This window comes from Mesocricetus auratus, unplaced genomic scaffold, assembly GCF_017639785.1.
Source record: "Mesocricetus auratus isolate SY011 unplaced genomic scaffold, BCM_Maur_2.0 Super-Scaffold_6730, whole genome shotgun sequence".
NCBI classification, from domain to species: domain Eukaryota; kingdom Metazoa; phylum Chordata; class Mammalia; order Rodentia; family Cricetidae; genus Mesocricetus; species Mesocricetus auratus.
Window position 1 is genome coordinate 77962045 of NW_024429184.1, and position 19968 is coordinate 77982012.

Sequence of the window (19968 nt, forward strand, 5' to 3'; positions counted from 1 at the left end):
CACAGTGAGTCCAAAACCACGCACATGAAAGGACTAACTGACCCTGTCTTGGGAAGGCTTCCTGGAAGAGCATATGTGAAGATGGTATGCACTGTACTGATGCAGGAGACAATGGGGGAGTGTAGATTGGAAGGTAAGAAGGGGGGCATTTGAGGGACACGAAAAATCCAAGCAAAGATGGCATGGTAAGAATGCAGTTATTTGTTGCTGGAGCATGAAGGAAGAGGCAGGAAGTGAACAAAGTGGACAGAACCTGCTGAACGGAGGGTGAACCCTTTAGGAGGTGCCCACCAGAGAAGACTACACTGACATGGGTCTAAGTCAATAGAAGGTCTTTATTAGCCAGTCAGCAACTACACTGGGTTTTCAGGATTTCAGTGTAGCATGAAGACTTTCTCAGGGTGAGCTTGTAAGCACAAAAACCATATCCTGGGTTGACATACTTCAGTTAAAAAGAACAGTTAGCCAAAAGTGAAACTACAGAAGCCAAAAGACAAAGTTAGCATCCCACAACTATGGACTTTGATTGATTAGGTCTTTGTTTTTGTTTTAGTGGGTGGTGCTGTGCTGAGTTTTATGGTCTGGATAGTACTTTCATCATGGAGTCAGTTGCTGCTAAGGTCTGGGGGCCTTTGCACACCTAGCTGGGGTAAGGGTAATAGCAGTTGGCACTCAAGGGATTGACTCAAGGGATTGAGTAGGTGCTAATCTCCTGGTACTGCTGAGCAGGGCTTCCTGCTTTCATCCATTATCTTCCTTGAGGTCTGAGGGTTACCTAGGTCAGGAATACCTGGCACTACTGACCCATAGGGAAGGGAAGGGACTAGAACTTTAAGCAGTATCTTCAGGAGGCTTTACCCCAAGGTTTCATCTTTTTCAATCTACACACACACACACACACACACACACACACACACACACACACACACTCTAAATCTGGAAAAGCACCCATGTGCCACCACCTCCATCAACATCACTCATAGGTTGCTGTTTGTTGCAGATCTGGCTGAACTGTTTGTCTAGATGGGACAGGATGCCTGTCCTCCAATATCTAACCTCTCTGGGCAGGCTCAGGTTGTCATCTGGGACTCAACTCCCCTCTAGCAGGCCAGGAGTCAGGGAGAGGATCCCAAAGACCTGGTGCTTCCATGACTCCACCAATGTGGTACAGCCTGCAAGGCTAGAACATTCTGGTTCTTCAAACCCTAAACCCTGTGGACAAGATAAAGCTTATCCCCCACAAAGATCGGGAGACATGCCCCATACCCAGAAGACTGTCCTTGGAGAATCACATTGAATATACAGACTCTCCATCTGTAGTCCTTTTTTGTTTTGTTTTTTGTTTTCATTTTTACACTTTGGGGGCCTGTCATCCAGTTCCCAAATAAATACATGGAGAGTTATTTTTACTTATGAATGCCCGGCCTTAGCTTGACTTGTTTCTAGCCAGCTTTTCTAACTTAAATTATCCCGTTTCTTCTTAACTTCGTTTGTCTCTGGACTTTTTAGCTTTATTTATCCTATGTATCTTTCTTCCCGTCTTACTCTGTGTCTGGCTGTATGGTTGGGGTGGCTGTCCTCTCCTCCCTTGTCTGCTTCTCACTTTCTTCCCTAAACTCTCATCCTCTTTATTCTCTCTGCCTGACAGCCCCACCTTTCTTGCCTAGCTATTTATTAGACCAATCGGGTATTTTAGGCAAACAAAGTAACACAGCTTTACAGAGTTAAACAAATGCAGCATATCTTTGCATCATTAAATATCCACAGTATCAACACCCCGCCCCCAAGATAGTGTTTCTCTGTGACTTTGGAGACTGTCCTGGAAGTAGCTCTTGTAGACCAGGCTGGTCTCAAACTTACAGAAATCCACCTGCCTCCCGACTGCTGGGATTAAAGGAGTGCACCACCACTGCCCGGTAAATGTAACACATCTTTACCTAATATTCCACAACATCCATCCACAGCTTGGCGGATTCCAGATTTGTCTTTAGTGTCCACCAACCTCAGTGCTAAGCAGGAACTTTGGCACATCAACCCCAAAGGCAGATTTCCAAGGCAGACCCTGAGCAAACCTAGGTAGGGCTCTGCCAGACACCCTTGCCTCTCAGCACCCCAAACATTTCTGTTCCTCACATACCTTGTGACCCTTTTTCCAATTGCAAGACACTACTCCTGCAGGGGTCAAGGACACCTTAGAGCTATTTCAGCTATCAAGGGCTGTTCTAACTGATGGCCTCCCATACATACTAATACTTAACCACCAAACTCCCAACACACACACACACACACACACACACACACACACACACACACACACACACACAGAAAATTTCTCTTTGAAACTAGAGGTCTTATCATTGTGATGAAATTTTTTAAATAGGATTCTCAGCATCACAAATCAACTAACTTAAAAGTTCTCTTAATGTGATTTATGTACAAAGGCCTGCCAACCAACTTGCTGAAAACAATGGGAACAGGCTCAGTCAGCATGGGTAAATCACAATGTCCTTTATTTGCAGAATTTCAATTAACTAATTATCATGTCTTCCAGTTTCTCACCATTATACAAAAATGTTTCCCTCACACAAGCATGGAAAACATTCAACAATGAGCAATATTGCACAATTAATGGCCAAAATAAAACTGTGGTTTTAACGGTCACACTAGACTGGCCAAGATGACTGTCAGTACTGATCTCCAATATAGATTGTTTTAAACCACTGAAAGAAATCTCCTCAGTGCTCAGTGGTATTACATGATACACTGAAAGTAAGTTAGAACCAACATTCCTTACCACTTTCAGTACTAACACAGGAGTAGCACAATTTTTTTCAAGTTATTCTCAAGAGGAATGAGGGGCCTGTGAAGACTGAAGGACACTAAATGAGCATGTAACCTATGCGTGGTCACATGACCCCTTGCGTGCTCTAAAATGGGAGTGTCTGTCCTGGTGGAGCAGAGGAATCTGTTCAGGGCCCGGCTCTAAGTCAAGTGCCTCACATACTATGACCAGCTATTACCTCAAAGTAAGCTGTGAAGTTGAAGTTAGCTCAAAGTAAAGAACAGGGATGATATTCAGGATGCAGTACAGGATGAATTCAAAGAGCCTGATCATTGGGCCCACCGAGTAGATAGATACACCATGATACTGATCTCGGGCAGTGACTGTTATTAAAGGGTCTGCAGTTTAACTCAGTGCTAGGTTAACATGCCAACCACAGAACACAATGGGAGCTGATACTGCCCAGGTGTGTATTAGAGGGATTTGCACTGCCTGGCCTACAGGAGAGTGACAACTCTGGGGCAGGGACTAGGATAAGGCGGCAAAAGCACCAAGGACAAGAAAGGCAAAGGTGTGTCGTCTCTGCACCTGAGAACACTGGCTGAAATGCGTTCCCAGGTTCTCCATTCAGGCGATGCTAATCCTTGGCACACACAGCAATGTGCACTGATTTGGGCACTTTGCCCCCCAAATCAGTTTCACTGGATATCATGTTGGAAGAATACTAAGACTTCTGAGCTGTAACTTGGAGAGGACTAAGGGGTAGGGGCAGAAGATGTCAGAGATGTGACAAGTAGAAATCTCTCAAGGTATACTTAAAGAGAATAGGCCCTGCCTGGTTGTTCCAGGCAGATCCACAACCAATAGGCAAAGTCACCAGGAACTGTTCTGGCCCAAGATAAGCAGAACTGGAGAGCCCTGGCATAACTGAGGCTGAGCCAACAGTGGGCTCCAAGACGCTGGCCACGTAGAGAAGTTGAGGATCCCCACAAAGGAGATCGAGGTATTTAATGTGCCCTCATCCTATTCATGATTCTAGACATTGGCTTCCCACTTCAGAAGGACTTTTTTAAATAAACGAAACCAGTATCAGCACCTTGATTCAGACAAAGCTTAGGCACACCAGAGCCTAGACTGGTTGGCCTTGGTGGAGCATCTACACTTCACATTTTCTGACACCAAAGAATCAAAAGACTCAGGCACAATATAGAAGTGGATGCTTCTCCAGCAAGAAAGACACCAGCCATGTTTAGAGGCAAGGCCAAGTGTGTAAGAGCTTTAGAAGTGTGTACAAACACAAATATATGTATCATAGTCACCATCACACTGCACTGACAGCCACAGGACCTCTCTGCTGGCATGTCCTCTGCCTTAACCTTCTCTAGTGAGGTTACAGAACAAGGAGATGGAGGGCCAAAGCAACATCTCTGCCCCACATGTGCACTCTGAGGAGAGGAGTGAAGGCACTTCCACTGAGACCAAAACCCTCCTGTTCCTGGAAAGCACTAGATGTCATGGTGCAGTAGGCTCTGAGCCTGTGATGGTCCATCTTCCACACTGCTCAAGCCTTGGTTTTGCATGTTGAGAAGGAAGTCAAGTGCTCATTGCTGTCTCTGCTACCATGGCTTTGCACTCTGAAAGTTAACCATTGTCCTAGCAAAGCCTGGTTCATCCTTCAGGCAGCAAGCCAGCCTGTCTGCAAACAGCTTTCTTTGTTCTGTATCATTTCATATTTTTAAAGCACTTAACCTAGTGCTTCTCACAGAATTTGAGGCAAATAGCGCTCAGATGTTAAACAACAATGAAAACGTAGCACTTTTACTGACCAGTTACAAAGCCAAACATATTTAATATCAGGCATAGAAATCTATATTAACCTTCAATTCTGATTCGTCAGTTATAATCAAAAGTTGATTTTATTGTTTATACATTTTACAGACAAAATTTACAAATATTATAAACTTCCAAAATTAATTGATTCTCTAAAATGTACACTCTAACATTTCACATTCTCGGATACTGGTAACTTCGTTCTCCTCAGAGAAACCACACAAACACAGTATTTCCTGGCCACAGAATCACTGCTGCTTGCTTAGCTGTCTGCAGCTTCTGCAGTTTTCTTCTACTCGAGTGAAGATGACTGAGTTGGGAAACAGAGAGAAGCAAAAACAAAGGATGAGACATATCCCTGTACAATGACACTTTGTGCCACTGAACAGGGATGCTCTTTATCAGTGTTCCAAAGCATGTTAACTAGGCAGAGCTGTTCTTCCAGGAAGAGTCCTATAGGCATCCAATGAAGGGAAAGCAGCCCATTAACGGTCTATTCCCATCCTTACGCAAGGCGATTGGTGGCCATCCAGAGATTTTTACAGATATTTCTGAGCCATAACCCGTAAGAACAAAGATATATTTTAAGCTGAACAACAACAACAAAAAAATCAGTTTGGGGTCGCTTTTGAGAATATGATAGAAATCAAATTTCTAACTCCTGCAAGAAGTAACATGAGCAAGAGATGTCATGAGAAGAAAGCAATGTGCCAGACAGGCTTTGGCAATGCGGACGGTCAGCAGTGACAGAAAGCAGAGCTACTCGCAAAAAGCCAGATTTCTGAAATGGCCCTGATCTGGTCTCTTCTCCCTGGGCATGCGTCCAGCATGTCCGTGAGTTTCACCTAAACTTAACCAAGAGAAGACGAACAAAGGCCCCCAGTGTCCCTTGAGAGTGGGCCTAGAGAGCTCTGACACACATCAGGGCTGGGCACTTCCACACAGACAGTCGATAAGATGACGTGAATGAGGAGCCCCAAGGGAACACGATGCTCTGCCGGCTGCAGCATCCCTGCCGTTGCACGCCCACTACACACCTGTGCACGGCAGTTGTCGGTGCACTGGCTGCCATGTCGGTCCAGAAAGGCACACTTCTGGAGAGCATGCAGTTGAAGAGGGATGTGCCACCATCTCTGCTGTCCACTGGTCAGGGTTAAGTGATGTCTTCAGTCTGACTCATTTTAATTAATTTGCTTTTTTTGTTTTGCTTTGCTTGCCCAGACACTTGCTGTGTACCCCACACCACCTCACCCTTGGATCCTCTGCTTCAGTCCCCAGAGTGCTGAGATTACAGGTGTGTATCACTGCTCCTGACTTGATTCAGGGTACCATCTCCACTCAAAGAGAAACAACATAATCCCTCTAGGCTGGTGTACTTCCTCACACTTCCCAAGCTGATTTTTTTTTTACATTGGAAGAATGTGAAAAATACAAATGAAGTCTGAAAGAGGGCTCTTCATGACTCCCAAAGTGGTCAGATCTGGCACAGGAGTCTTGACATTTAAACAAAGCAGGAAGACAGGCGTGCAGACATAGCAACAACTCTCTCTGTAGTTCTTAGGGAGTTGACTGGCACATTCATTTCCCAAATATGAGTGATTCTGCACTCAGAGGAACTCAGTTTCACTTGTGGAAGAACACAAAAGCTAACAAGTCTCTGAACAATAAGAGATAACCACACAGCCAGAACTACCTAATGCCTCCCAACTTGTACCTCAGCTGAGTTCCTCGCAGAAGTGAACTCTGCGGTAAAACTGAACAAAGGTACATGTGCAACAGCAAAGTTAGTGTAAACACAAGAGCAACAGGGCTTCAAGGTCAGCATCACTATCGTATGTTGTCCAAATAATGCACTTCTGGATAGAGACAGTTGACAAGAAGAGCTAGCAAGCCTTTCCCATTCTGAAGGCAATGGCCAGGATGCCTAATGAACTGAACAGCTTGCAGTATCTGGTCCTGGTACTCCACATACTGCTTACTGAGGGTCATGGATTCAAGAGCAGTCAACACCTAAAAGACACAAGTGACAAGAGAAATTATTCCATGATTGCACCTCCTGAATGCCATCATGATCAAATTCCCCTGGAGCCTGTAGAGAAGGCAACAGTCCAGAAGGCAGACTTTGGGGAACACATCCAGAGGAGACCAGAGGAGGCTGCATATACGTCTCTCTTGAGTGCTGCTATCTCCTAGCAAGAGACTGCAGCAGCCAGGCTAGAATTACTCTCCATTCTCACCTGACATAGTCATTTCCCTGCCTACCTTGTCCCCATTCTCCCCGGTCCACCAATGCACTGTCCCCTACCAGATGCCAAGCCCCTTTCTTCTCACAGCCCAAAAGAAACCCCCAGGCCCCAGCAGCATCTCACCAGGGTGAAAGTGCAGCTGGCTGTTGGGTTTCTTCTTAGGCTATAGTCCATCACAGAAGAGCGAGAGAAAGCCTACACACAGCAGATGCTGAGAGCTGATGGGAGAACTGAGAAGGTGGCCAGCTCGGGTGACAAAGCACACAGCTCAAGTTCCTCCATAAGACAGGCAGGGCAGACCTGAGGTAAACACATGTCCCCACAACCCTTTTCAACAGAAAAAAATTCTAGCTCTGCAACTTCATTTTTTTTCTTCCTTCACTGGAGGAGAAGAAAGAGTACATGAAAAAAACAAAAATTCCAAACAATGATCTCAGGAGGAGGACAGCAGTGTTTTCAAGTGCCCAAACTCAGTCACCTCTGAGATTCTGAAGACATGTCCCCTAGCCCTGGAACACCTACCACACATGGAGTGCGCTACCTCCTCTCCCCTCCAGCTTTGGGAACCCTTGGTATCAAAAATATATGTTAAAACATGGATTTGCTTGGTTCAAAATACAAAGAGGGAGATTTTCTTTAGTACAGTAAATAAGCTAGAAGGTTAGTAATAAATTACTAAGCAAGCCATAAGCAGAACTTAGGGATAAATTTATATATATATAAATTTCTTTTTTTTTTTTATAATTTAGCCCCCAAATGACCTACTGAAAGACCCGGCCAAAGCTTATTCATTTGAAACCTGAAAACACTGATAGCAAATATGCAAGGACATGTCAGGAAACAGCACTTCAATCTAGTAAACTAGGGACACACATGACCTATGGCCACAATTACAGCAGAATCTTGAAGTTCCAGGTCCTAGTACCATAGGAGAGCTGAGGACTCCTCAAATACACCATAAAATAAATCTTAAAATTCCCAATGTGCCCACACAGGGCTCATCTGCACATCTGTGAGGCTTCATGGAGATGTTCAGGACTCCAGCAGTGGGTGACTAGTACCAGATGTCTTATATCCTGAGATCCTGATCCCCATGAGAACTCTACCAATTGCACTAACTGATCTTCACTCTGTTTGTTTACTCGTTGTTTGAGATAGTGTCTCTTTATGTAGCCCTGGCTGTCCTGAAATTCACTATGGAAACCAGGCTGGCCTTGAATTCACAGAGAGCTTCCTGCCTCTGCCTCCCAGTGCTGGGATTAAAGGTGCACACCACCACACCTGGCTTCTAATCCTCACATGCCCTGAGCACTTGCCACAAACAGACATCCTGCAGAGTGGAAAACAGGGAGCAGCCTGGAGATAGACCAGCTATGTTTCCTCATCTATAAGATCACCACTCTATGCTATAGCGTTATTATGAGGGTGAAATGAATAAATTGTTAACTCACTAATATTAAAAGAGCATGGCATGAGCAAGCACTCAAGGATGGCAACAACTATTTCACTATTTCAAGGATAGTTCTATACCCAAGTTACAAGAACCATGTTCAGTATATGTTGTAAATTCTAATACCTACCATTTTGCTGGTTATTCAAGCACAAGCCTGCAGCGGGTACCTGAAACCTGGTCACTCTTAAGCCTCATGGAACAGGAACCATTGCTTTGGCTCCCAGGGACAGCTCAGCCAACTATCACCCATGTCGAGTGAGTCATTCTCTGTGCAATGCCAGCCCTAGTAGCAGGAAGCACACTTATCATACCAAATTCAACCCTAGGCCAGCTTGCCCTGACCTTGCCTCTTTATTGCTCTAGTCTGAGACAAGTCTGCCAAGGAAACCACTCTGGGTTAGTGGGGAGCCTCAGGCCTGAAGGGTCCAAGTTAGAACCACCACGGCCTTCTGACACGTACACCAGGAAACCTCCAGCCTAAGGCTGCTGCTACTGACCTGCTGAGCTTTTGGAGTCAGATGTAATTCAGAGCTAGGCTTCAGACGAACCTGGTCTTCTGCAGGCACCTGAACCAACAGGAAGGCAGCCATGCCTCGGGCAACCACACGGAACCTTGGGTTTTAACAATACGTCAGAAGTGAGTGACCATTAAAGTGAACATTTCCTATTTCCTATTTTAAAAGAAGACAATATAACTCCATTTACAGGTCCTTTTTGTAGTTAACCTCTTCAGGGAAACCCTACTTAATTTTTCCTTCCATGGTCACCTAAATACTGTGCGCCCATTCAGATTCAAGAATGAAAGTGTTGGTAAAGATATAGGACAGCTGGGACAGTCAGACACTGTAGATCATGGACATGCTACAGAAAGCAATCTACACTGCTTTAATAAGGAAAACAGAGTTGCTAAGTCACCCAGCAATTCCACTCCTGGGTATGTACCCAAAAGACATGAAGACAGATATGAGCAAAAATTCATGCACGAAACACAAATAAAAATACACAAGAACTGCTGGCACACACTACAGCACAGAATAATTCTGGAAAGCATTTCCAGATACTGAAAGCCATAAAATATACAATTCCAGTTTTAGGAATGTCCTAGGAAGACTTTAAATATGAAGTGATGATGGGAAGAAGGAAATGGAAGTGACTGGTGACTAAGTGGCTTCCTTGTGGGGTGATGAAAATATAATAGAGCTGGTGATGGCTACAACATTGTGAATGTCACTGAATTATACACAGTAAGGTGGTTACTATAGGAAATTAAGTTATATATATATATATATATATATATATATATATTACCAAAATTAAAAAAGAAAGCACTTGATTCAAGCAAAAGATATGCAAGGAAATTTAAGTAAAATTAAAATTGTGTCTGCCCATCTTGCTCCTTAGAGTTGTGACTGTCATACTTTCTGGTGAATCCCCTAACTGACTATGTGAAGAACATTTTCATGTTATGCAAAATTAGAATAAGCAACACTCTTTTTTGCCAGTCAAGAGTAAAAATGGGGGGGGTATTTTCCAGGTTCCTTTGGATAAATCCTAAGCATATCATTTCCATCAGTAAATAAAGTTGCCTTTGGCAAAAAAAAAAAATGTGTCTGGCACATTCTACCATAAACAAACGTGGTGTTATCTGGTCTGGAGTAAGATATCCCCACGTTTTGCACACAGTACATGTTAGCACAGCATGAAACCTCTTTTCACTAGTGACAAGGATTCAAAAAGAAAGATATGATGTAGCTGGGGTGTAGATTAGAAAGGGGAGTGAGCATGAGAGAGGGAGGGTGGTGATGGGGAAGGGAAGGAGACAGGAAGAAACCGTAAGGAAGAAAGTGCCTTGACTCACAATGGACGATCTCTGGCACACTCTTTCCTGTCTTGGGACTTTAAGCCACAAACCCAGATTTGTCTCTCATCACTTCTTACTGGCTGTTCTACACTGGGTCCCTCACAGATTCTGATTCCCCCAAAACCATAGACAGAAACCAAATGACCACAATGAAACAAAAGACTGAGATATTTCAATTCATCGTCACTGACTCAAAACCAAAATGAAATCAGCATGAACTAAAGGTATGATTTGACCTTTGAAATGAAGTTGTATTAAAATAAAAAATAAACATGTTTTTTAGAATATGAAGGTGTAAACAGTCTCTGATCTTTTGCCTTCATCTTTCTAGAAAAATCTACACACTCTAAGCCAAAAGCCTACTCCAGCATCACACCTCTACCAGGTGCTGCTGTCTGAGGCCCACTGAGAAGAGCAGTGTAGGGGCTTCCTCACCTGTTGGACAAGGGCGATTTCCGGCCCAACCCAATAGCTCCGAGAATCCCGGAGCTGAGCCTCTCCTCGGCCATGAGGCTCTGCCGGCTCTGCAGCATGAGTAGGATCCGGATGATCGACTCCGTCAGGATGGAGTCGTTCTGCTCCATCTGGACCAGGGACAACTGCAGGACTTGATGCCACCACAAAAACAGCTTTGCTTCTTCCTGTGCGGAGCTGGGGGAGGAGTCGGAGCAAAGGAAGTATAAGTACCTCCCCACTCATGCTTAACAGAGACTCATATTTGAGTTTACTGGAGGAGAAATATAATACTCTAAAATCACACATCAGGGCCAGCAAGATGGCTCAGTGGGTGGGGTGCTTGTCTACACCCTGAGTTTGATCCCCAGGAACCCACAAGTACAAGTACGTACACACACACAAAAACTCACAAACAGTTAAGTAAATGAAAACAAAATTTAACAAATTAAAGGAAATAAAACCAAGGCTATTGTGCTGGCAAAATGTTAATGAGACAATGGAGTTGTAACAGCTACCATTTACTGAGCATCTGCATGCCAGACACTGACTGGCCTACCTGTCCTCTGTCACTTGATCATCAATAGAAGAAAGCTGAAGGCTGGTGCCTCAAATACTTGTGTGAGGATATAGAACGTTAATTCAGCAGCTTAAAGTCTCCCCAGCATGAGCTACTGCCCCCGAAAACCTGTTTGACTCTTTGCATCTCTGGGTTCTGGGCTTGTGAATAAACACTTATGTAAACTGGGAGTCCCACAAGAAGCACGTGCAAGCTGGGAGCAGCCAGTGGGCAAGCATACCTTGGGTACACCTGTTCCAGCCACTTGTTTAGGATGAGAAGCACCTTCATCTCGTTCCTCAGAGTCTGCTCACTGTTTAAACACTGGAGCAGGTAGACATAGAGAGTCAAGCAACTGCCGAGGGCTAAACACTCCTGCAGAAACTCTTGGATGGTGAGCTCGGGAACTTGAAGGGACACCAGAATGGGGCCCCACCCTAAATTCTGATTGAGGGAGCCTAAGAAAAGAATACCAAAAGGAAATATCAATATACATTCATGTCCATAAAAATGAGCTGTGTTGATGTCCATGGTCTATGCAGCCACCAGAGACCACGCTGAGGTCTGAGGCATGTGTTGATACCAGAGACCACATGGATACCTATGGTTCGAGGTCACCAGAAACCATGTGGAAATCCATGATCCATGCTCACACTGACTGCAAAGGTCAAGGAAGCTACTTCTGAAGTGGCATCAAAGACTGTAGACTCACAGTTGAGAAAGAGGGACATAGAAGGATTCCATGACAATATGTATCCCACTTCACCCCACCCCCCAAAAGTAACAGTCTATACAGAAAGAGAAACTATTAGAAATTATGATAAGGATGCTGAAGTGTATCTCTTCATAACTGATGACCTCTGGCAGGGGTGCGGGTGGGGAAGGACTCAGTTTTCTTTTCTTTTTTTAATAGATTTTTAATTTAGAAACAATCTTATTTTACGTATCAATCCCAGTTCCCTCTCCCTCCCATCCTCCCACACCTCCCACCAATGCCCCCATCCCATCCCCCGTTCGCTTCCCAGGGAGGGTGAGGCCTTTCATTGGGGATCTTCAAAATCTGTTAAGTCATTTGGGGCAGGGCCTAGGCCCTCCCCTGTGTATCAAGGCTAAGAGAGAATCCCTCCATGGGACATGGGCTCCCAAAGTCTGTATGCTTTGGGGATACATCCTGGTTCCACAGTTTTCTTTAAAGGGCTGGCTACTGGGAGTTTGAACATGTTCCAGTGAGGATATGGCAACACAAATTGGACTTGTGGGTTGTTTAAATTATTATTATTCTTTTTTGGAGGGGACATCACAAGGGTTGGAACAGACCTGGGAGGACTTGGAAGTAAGTATTACTGGGGTACATGATGAGAAAGTACCAAGATAATAAAGACATTATGAAAACAAAAGGAAGAAGGAATTCTAATGACTGTCTTCACTTTAGCCTCATGTAAGACATCATCTCTCAGAGCAGGCCTAGAGGCCAGGAAAGTGAGAGATGCTCTGATACTTAGACCAGAAAGCCTCCCCAAGATACTACCTGACCAGAAAGGATTCACAAAGATTTGGAACTCAGGACCATGTCTCTCTAAACCACCTTTCTCGTTATATGATGATCATTAGTATCTACAGGGTACCAAAGAGTTCTAACTTTAATCAACACAGGCTTTTCTAAGAAAGTAAATCCAATCTCTCATAAGCATTTTTACTCTCAGAAGTACAGTTCGTATTCTAGTGGAAGCCATGCTGATGCTGGTAACAAACAAACTTGAATCAAGAGTGTTACCCTGAAGGTTCTCCACCTTTGGGAGGAGTGAGGATAGGTCCCCGGTGATGTGTCAAGCACCTCCACAGTAGGCAGGCAGATGGCAGGTTATGGGCACATCCTGGAGCCTCACTCTGCTATTCTTCCTTCCTTGCTAACTACTGCAATATTTCATATCTGACTATCAGAGTTGAGAAAGGCTATTCTGAGCGATTCTTAACTATTGTCTCCAGAGTTTGGTGGGAATGAATAAGAATAAAAGGACGAGGAACAGGAAAAAGTGGTCCTTATAGAATAGTTTTAAAGTAGGCCAAGAGGGCTGGAGAGATGGCTCAGCAGTTAAGAGCACTGACTGCTCTTCCAGAGAACCTGGGTTCAATTCCTAGCACACATATGGCAGCTCAAACTATCTGTAATTCCAGCTCCAAGTGATCCAATGCCCTCTTCTGGCCTATGTGGCATCAGACACAGATGTACTACACATAAAGACATGCAAGCAGAACACTCATACACAGAAAATAAAAATAAATACATCTTAATAAAAAACATGGTAAGAAGAAATAAAAAGATCTCTATGAAAACTCCTTTCACCAAAAGTGGTAAGAAAGAAGAAATTACCATCATTACCATATAAGTTCTGGTTGACAGCATTTGTTTTGAAATCTGACTTTGCTATCATAAAATGGTTGGTCTGACACTCTTAAAGCAATGTAAAAAAACAAATTAGAATTTTTACTGTTAAAAATTTTTCTCTTGAAACGTATGACTGAAACAAAAGACATGGGCAACTGACTAGCTTTTTATGGAAAAAATCTATTTCTATCATATATATAATGTGTGTGTGTGTGAGAGAGAGAGAGAGAGAGAGAGAGAGAGAGAGAGAGAGAGAGAGAGAGAGAGAGAGAGAGAGAGAGAGAGAGAGAGAGAGAGAGAGAATTGAGAATTCCTGGCAGAAGGAATTAGGACAACTTTGGAAAGAGTGGAGTGCTCCCTGATGACAGGCTTTCTTTTCCCTTGCTGGAGAAGGCCACTGCGATGAGAACAGAAAACGGTGTCCTCTTACCTTCCTTGAAGTATGCAGCAATGCAGGCTTCTGTGGTTTCTGCCATGTGGCGGACCGATGCCAGGCTGTGGCAGGCCGCTGTTAAAAGGGGCAGCACTACCAATCCATGTACCTTTTGGCCAATCCAGGTCCGAATACTGCCACCAAGGAATTCTGCCGTTGGAATAGTTGCATTGTTCATCATCATTAGGACTTCTGTGAAGAGGCTGCTGAGGGCCATGTGGCGGGCCTGGCTGTCCATATCTAAAGGCAGAGACAGACACACACTCACACCACTGGAACAGGGACACGAAAGTGGTCATAAGAACAACAGTTCTTATCTGCTGGTATCTCAGCTGCTCTCCAGGGTCTTCACATTCCTAGTGTCTGATTCAGGGACCAGCAGAAAGGGTCTGATGACAACTGGATTTTATGGACAGAAAATGAGGAATTTCTGCAAGTTCTCTGAATAAAGCATAGGGTAACACCTTAATTCCCACAGCCCCTCTCAGCCTTTCCTTCCAACCTATCTCCATTCCTTTGTGACACCTGCCAACCTGCAGAATCAGTCTCACTACGAGGGGCCCCCAGTGGTTACACTGGACTGGGACTCAGGTAAGCTATCTTTATTATTCTTCGTGTCCTTTACTGCTGTCTCTCCAGACTTACTTAGTCCTCCTGAGACTGTCAATAGGAGCCCCTCCTCCCATCTCACCTCATTTCCTAGGGATTCTACCTCTTGGTACAGACCCTGGTCCTTCCAGCTCTTCCCTGCTTTCCCTCAGCCTTCTCTTCTAGCCCATCACCATTCTTTGGTGATGCCACCAACCACACAAACACTCTCTACCAGGGACCCCACAGTCACCACACTTGGCTAGAATCTAGAGTGGACAATAGTAACCAAACAATGGAACACCCACCCAACAAAGAGCAGAGCAGATAGCCACACCAATAAAGATGTTACGTATCATAACTTCGGGTGCCTAGATCCCAAAAACACAAACATGAACAGAAAAGACAACAGTCATCCTCCAGAAGCCAAACCCTATAGCAACAGGTCCTGAGAAATGCAATTTAACTGAAACGTAAGATAAGAACTTCAATATAGCTGTTATAATTGTTTAAGGACCTGAAAGAGGATATGAATAAATGTCTTAATGAAGACTGAAAACACAAATAGTTGAGTGAAATAAGCAGAAAACCCAAACTATAATAAAACTAGAAATGAAAACTCAGGGTGTCAAACAAAAAGCCTGAAGGTAAACCTCACCAACACGTTAAAAAAACATGGAAAATATGAGGCACTATAAAATACCAAACCTATGAAAAATAGGTATAGAGGAAGGAAAACAAACTCAGGTCAAAGGCACAGAAAATATTGTTATCAAAATTATAGAAGCCAAGCCGGACATTGGCGGTGCACGCCTTTAATCCCAGCACTAGGGAGGCAGAGGCAGGAGGATCTCTGTGACTTCGAGGCCAGCCTGGTCTACAGAGTGAGTTCCAGGACAGCCTCCAAAACAATACAGAGAGACCCTGTCTCAAAACACCAAAAAAAAAAAAAAAAATTATAGACCCTGATTTCCCCTATCTAAAGAGATTAACTATCAAGGTATGTCACATACAAAACCAAGTAGAACCAGAAAAGAAATTCCCATAGCACATCATTATCAAAACACTAAATATACAGAATAAATATAGCATATTTAAATTTCCAAGGGAAAAAAAGACCAAATCATATATAAAGCAAGAAACATTAGAAAACATCTGATTTTTCAATGGGAACTCTGAAGCCAGAGATATCCCACACATTTGATAATAGTAAGAACTAAAAAACTAAACATCAAGAAAACAACCAAATTTTAAAAATGGGGTACAGAACTAAACAGAAAGTTCTCAAAAGATGTAACACAAATGACTGAGAAACACTTAAGTGTTAACATCCTTAGCCATCAGGGAAATGCAAATTAAACTGAGACTTCATCTTACCCCAGTCAAAATAGCCAAGATCAATAAAACAAACGGAGCACATGATGGCTGGAATGTGGAGAAGGCAACACTTACTGACTGGGGCGGGAGTGCAGAGAAGTACAGCCACCATGGAAATCAGGGTGGAGGTTCCTCGGGAAGCTGGAAACTATTTACCTCAAGATCCAGCTATGCTACTTTTGGCATACACCCAACGAACTCTATATCTTATTAAAGAGCTACTTGGTCATGCTCATTGCCACCCTATCCACAATAGCCAGAAATTAGAAATAGCCTGGGTTTTTATAAACTGATGAATGGATAGTGAAAATGTGGTACGTTTACCAAATGGAATATAGCCAATGAAATAATGAAATTTGCAGGAATAAACTATAAATAATCATCCCGAGTAAGGTAACCCAGACTCCAAAAGGCAAATGCTGCCTATTTTCCCTAATATGTGGATGTTAGCCTTTAAACTTCCAGTAAGTGTCTATAATCTGAATAAGCACAGAGGATACCCAGTAAGAGACCAGGAGGAAGATGGGATCCCCCAGGGAAGGGAAATAGAATATAATGTTATGGAGATATACAGAGGGAACTAGACTAGGAAGATAAATAAGGAAAGGGATGTGAGAGCAGAGAAAAGGAAGGACTATGGAGACAGCTAAACTAAAGACCTTATGAAAACCATATGGATATTTACTACTTTAGAAGCTTCTTAAGATACATATATATATATATATATATGAAAGGAATCTAAATGGAGTCACCAAATAATAGGAATGACAATGCTCCACTTATCTGCTAATGACAAAACTCGCCATATAAATGTCTTGACAAGCCAGCAGGTGACACTGAACTTCTACTTAAGAGCCGACCTCCTACAAACATTCCTATCACCCATCACTTAATGTCTTACCCAGCTTGAACCTTAGTCCAGGTCCCTTCACATTCACCCCTACCAGGGTCAACCCCTCCTCAAACTGTAACATTGCTGCCTGCCCCCCAGGGCTGGTCCTGCTGTTTAGAGCCCTGGCTGTCTGGATCAGGAATTGTGGTCTTGACCATCTTTCTCAGCTCACAAAGCCTAGCGCACAGAGAAGGAATTCACTGCCTGCATGAGTATGTGGTTTCCACTGGCCACTTACCAGGTGGGTTAAAGGCGATGACATCATCTAAGAGCTTAGCTATCTCCTGCTCCAGGACTGAGAAGGTGACTTTTCCACTTTGTTCCAGGGCACTGAGAAACTGAACCATCTGACGAGTGAAAGCTTGACACTTTGGAACTATGTCCTGATGAGAGAGAAAATGAGAGAGAGACCCATCAGTCAAATGAATTGAGCAAGGAATGTTAGCTGAATACTCCTGGGAGCACAGCACAGCACTGACCACTTGGCAGAGTGAATAGGACAGATTGGGATGCCACAGAAGACCTCATCTAGATGGCCAATGAGATGTGTCTGCAGCTATGCAAAACAGTAATGGCACAGAGACTAGAATGCCAGATGCCACAAAACTGTGGTTTACTTGTCAAAAAAACTGCATTCACAATGCCATTAACCAAACAGTGATTTACTTGTCAAAAACTTCCCCCAAAATGTTCCCCCAAAAGTAACTCAAACCTCCAGCTTATACTTATCCCTCCTTGGCACTCTATAGACTAAGATGTTCTGATTTTAAAGCCAACCCACTGCTATCTTCAACCCCTCTGGTCTCCAGTAAACCCAAAACATTGCAAGTAAATGAGAAAAGTCAAACCAAAGGATCCAGGAGGCCATGAGCACACAGTGGCACACATCTCAGATTTCTCTGCGGAACAAGTCAGGAGATTCATGGCTAGCCTTACTAGCACAAGTTTAACTTCTGGTCCTAAAGAATACGCCAACTTTTAAACCACTCTCCCAACTTACACGATGCTTCTGGCCATCAGCAGGAACAGAAAATCCAGCAGACACTTTTAAGAGCTTCACAATGTGTTCAGCAGAACAGTCTTTGGCCAGGACGACAGATGGTGGGTAATGACTGCTGAAATAACCCAGCACGCTCTGGTATGACACAAGGTCCACAAGATGCCATGAGAGTGAGCTTGTCTGTCCAAGAAGACTTAGTAAAGGCGAATCCTAAAAATGGAAGACAGGTTGCTTTGCATTTATTTCCCCAGAAATCTATGTCTCTAGTTATCTCTGGGAAAACAACTTATGGTAAGAGCAGAAAAGTTAAGGAACCAAGGACATACACACTCAAGTTAGCATCAAGTGAAGTCATAGCAAAAGTACATTAACATCTACAAGAATTCAGAGGGACTTGGGTGTACACAGTAACATGGACTTCAAGAAGCACAGTGAACTAAGAATTAACAAGATAAGTTATTCTAAGTCAGCATGGTTCTCTGAATTATTTAGAACTAGACTAAGGGCTGTCCAGGAAAGTAAGCATGTAGCTGAAGGTACAGCTCATATGCCAAGCATCTACATCTACTGCATCTACATCTTCTACATCTACATCTGCATCTGCATCTACATCTACTGCATCTACATCTACTGCATCTACATCTACTACATCTACATCTATATCTACATCTACTATATCTACATCTACAGCTGCATCTGCATCTACATCTACTACATCTACTGCATCTACATCTACTGCATCTACATCTATTGCATCTACATCTACTGCATCTACATCTATATCTACATCTATATCTACATCTATATCTACATCTACTACATCTGCATCTACATCTATATCTATATCTACTGATGTATGTGAGGGAAATATCCAAAAACATCATCAGGAGAAAACAATGTATGTACTAAGAAGCCAAAGCCGATTACAGACTCCCCAAACTTACTGTTTGATCGACTAGCTGAGCTTCCTTGGCCAGTAAAATCATCATGAAAAGGAGACAGACAACCATACTCTGGGTTTCAGGAAGGGGACTGGGATTCCAGGCATCAGACAGCACACTAACCCAGTTGACTCTGCAGAGCACAGACCCTAGAAACAAGAAACAGCTCTTGGGGCTTCCACGTTCCACCTGGAGTGAACAAAAAACAGTATATTACGGCACATATATTATACATGTTTTTACAAGTTCACTTTTCCCCAGACTGTAAATATTCATTGATGATCTCGCCTTACAGGTCCAGTATATATGTACATTCTTGACTTTGCCTACGGGTACTTCAATGTCTACTCTAATAATTCTAAAGACAAGAGTGACCTTCCCAGACTACAAGCAAATGGAAGCTCCCTGTCACTGAGACCCTGGAGCTGCAGGAGTGTTGGGACCCCGGGAATTTGCGACCTCAGGTTATCTGGAACAGAAGGAAAGCTCTACTGGTCAGTAGGTTTCAAACTTCTGTGTGTATCAGAACAACTGCTGGCACACCCAAGAGCTGCTGGCTTCCCCGGGATGTGTTGGGAGCAGAGATGCGCACGTTCCCTTCTGATCAGTTCATAATGATGTTCCTGAGACCACACTTGGAGAACTACCACACTGGGATATATAATATTAATATCAACTTCCAGTGTAATGCTGTATTATAAATGTCTCCACACATGACTGGTGTTTAAATTCTATTCAGATGTTTGCTTGGGGTGTACTATAAAGTACATAATCAACTTGAAAGTTTTATTTTGTAGCCTAGTTCAATGTTTCTAATTTGTTTATCATAATAAATTTAGACACTATAAATCGTTCTTTTAAAGATTTATATTCAAAGCTCTACACGGCTTATAAAATAGAGATGAGACTGGAATCTGGTGGTAACTTGCATCTGCTCCCTCTTGGAAGACAATTCTTCACCCTTTTAGAATCTGTCCTCTAGCCTTTTCAAGTAAAAGATTCCCAGCTTCTGGGCAGGTCAATGCTATCTAATCTTCAGAACTCCTAGGACAGACTCTCCATCGTTCCTTGACAGACTACTCCACAGCTTAATTAATTAGTTTTATATGGCATCCCTCTCACTGAAAAGGCTGCCTTACAGGTCGTTAGGCCAACATTCTCTCATAG

At 43.4% G+C, this 19968-nt stretch overlaps 1 protein-coding gene across 2 annotated transcripts in view; it reads right to left on the reverse strand.

The window, feature by feature from the left end:
* Positions 1–2493: 2493 nt before the first annotated feature.
* Epg5 (ectopic P-granules autophagy protein 5 homolog) overlaps positions 2494–19968 on the reverse strand; it is a 90072-nt gene continuing 72597 nt past the window's right edge. For both annotated transcript variants that reach the window (XM_013118041.3, XM_013118040.3), the window contains exons 37-44: positions 18805–18990; positions 17861–18070; positions 17099–17243; positions 14001–14243; positions 11426–11642; positions 10608–10823; positions 8809–8923; positions 2494–6622 (exon numbers count right to left, since the gene is read on the reverse strand). In XM_013118041.3, coding sequence (XP_012973495.1) covers positions 6440–6622; positions 8809–8923; positions 10608–10823; positions 11426–11642; positions 14001–14243; positions 17099–17243; positions 17861–18070; positions 18805–18990 — 1515 coding nt within the window. In that variant the 3' untranslated portion in view covers positions 2494–6439. The remainder of the gene's footprint in view (positions 6623–8808; positions 8924–10607; positions 10824–11425; positions 11643–14000; positions 14244–17098; positions 17244–17860; positions 18071–18804; positions 18991–19968) is intronic.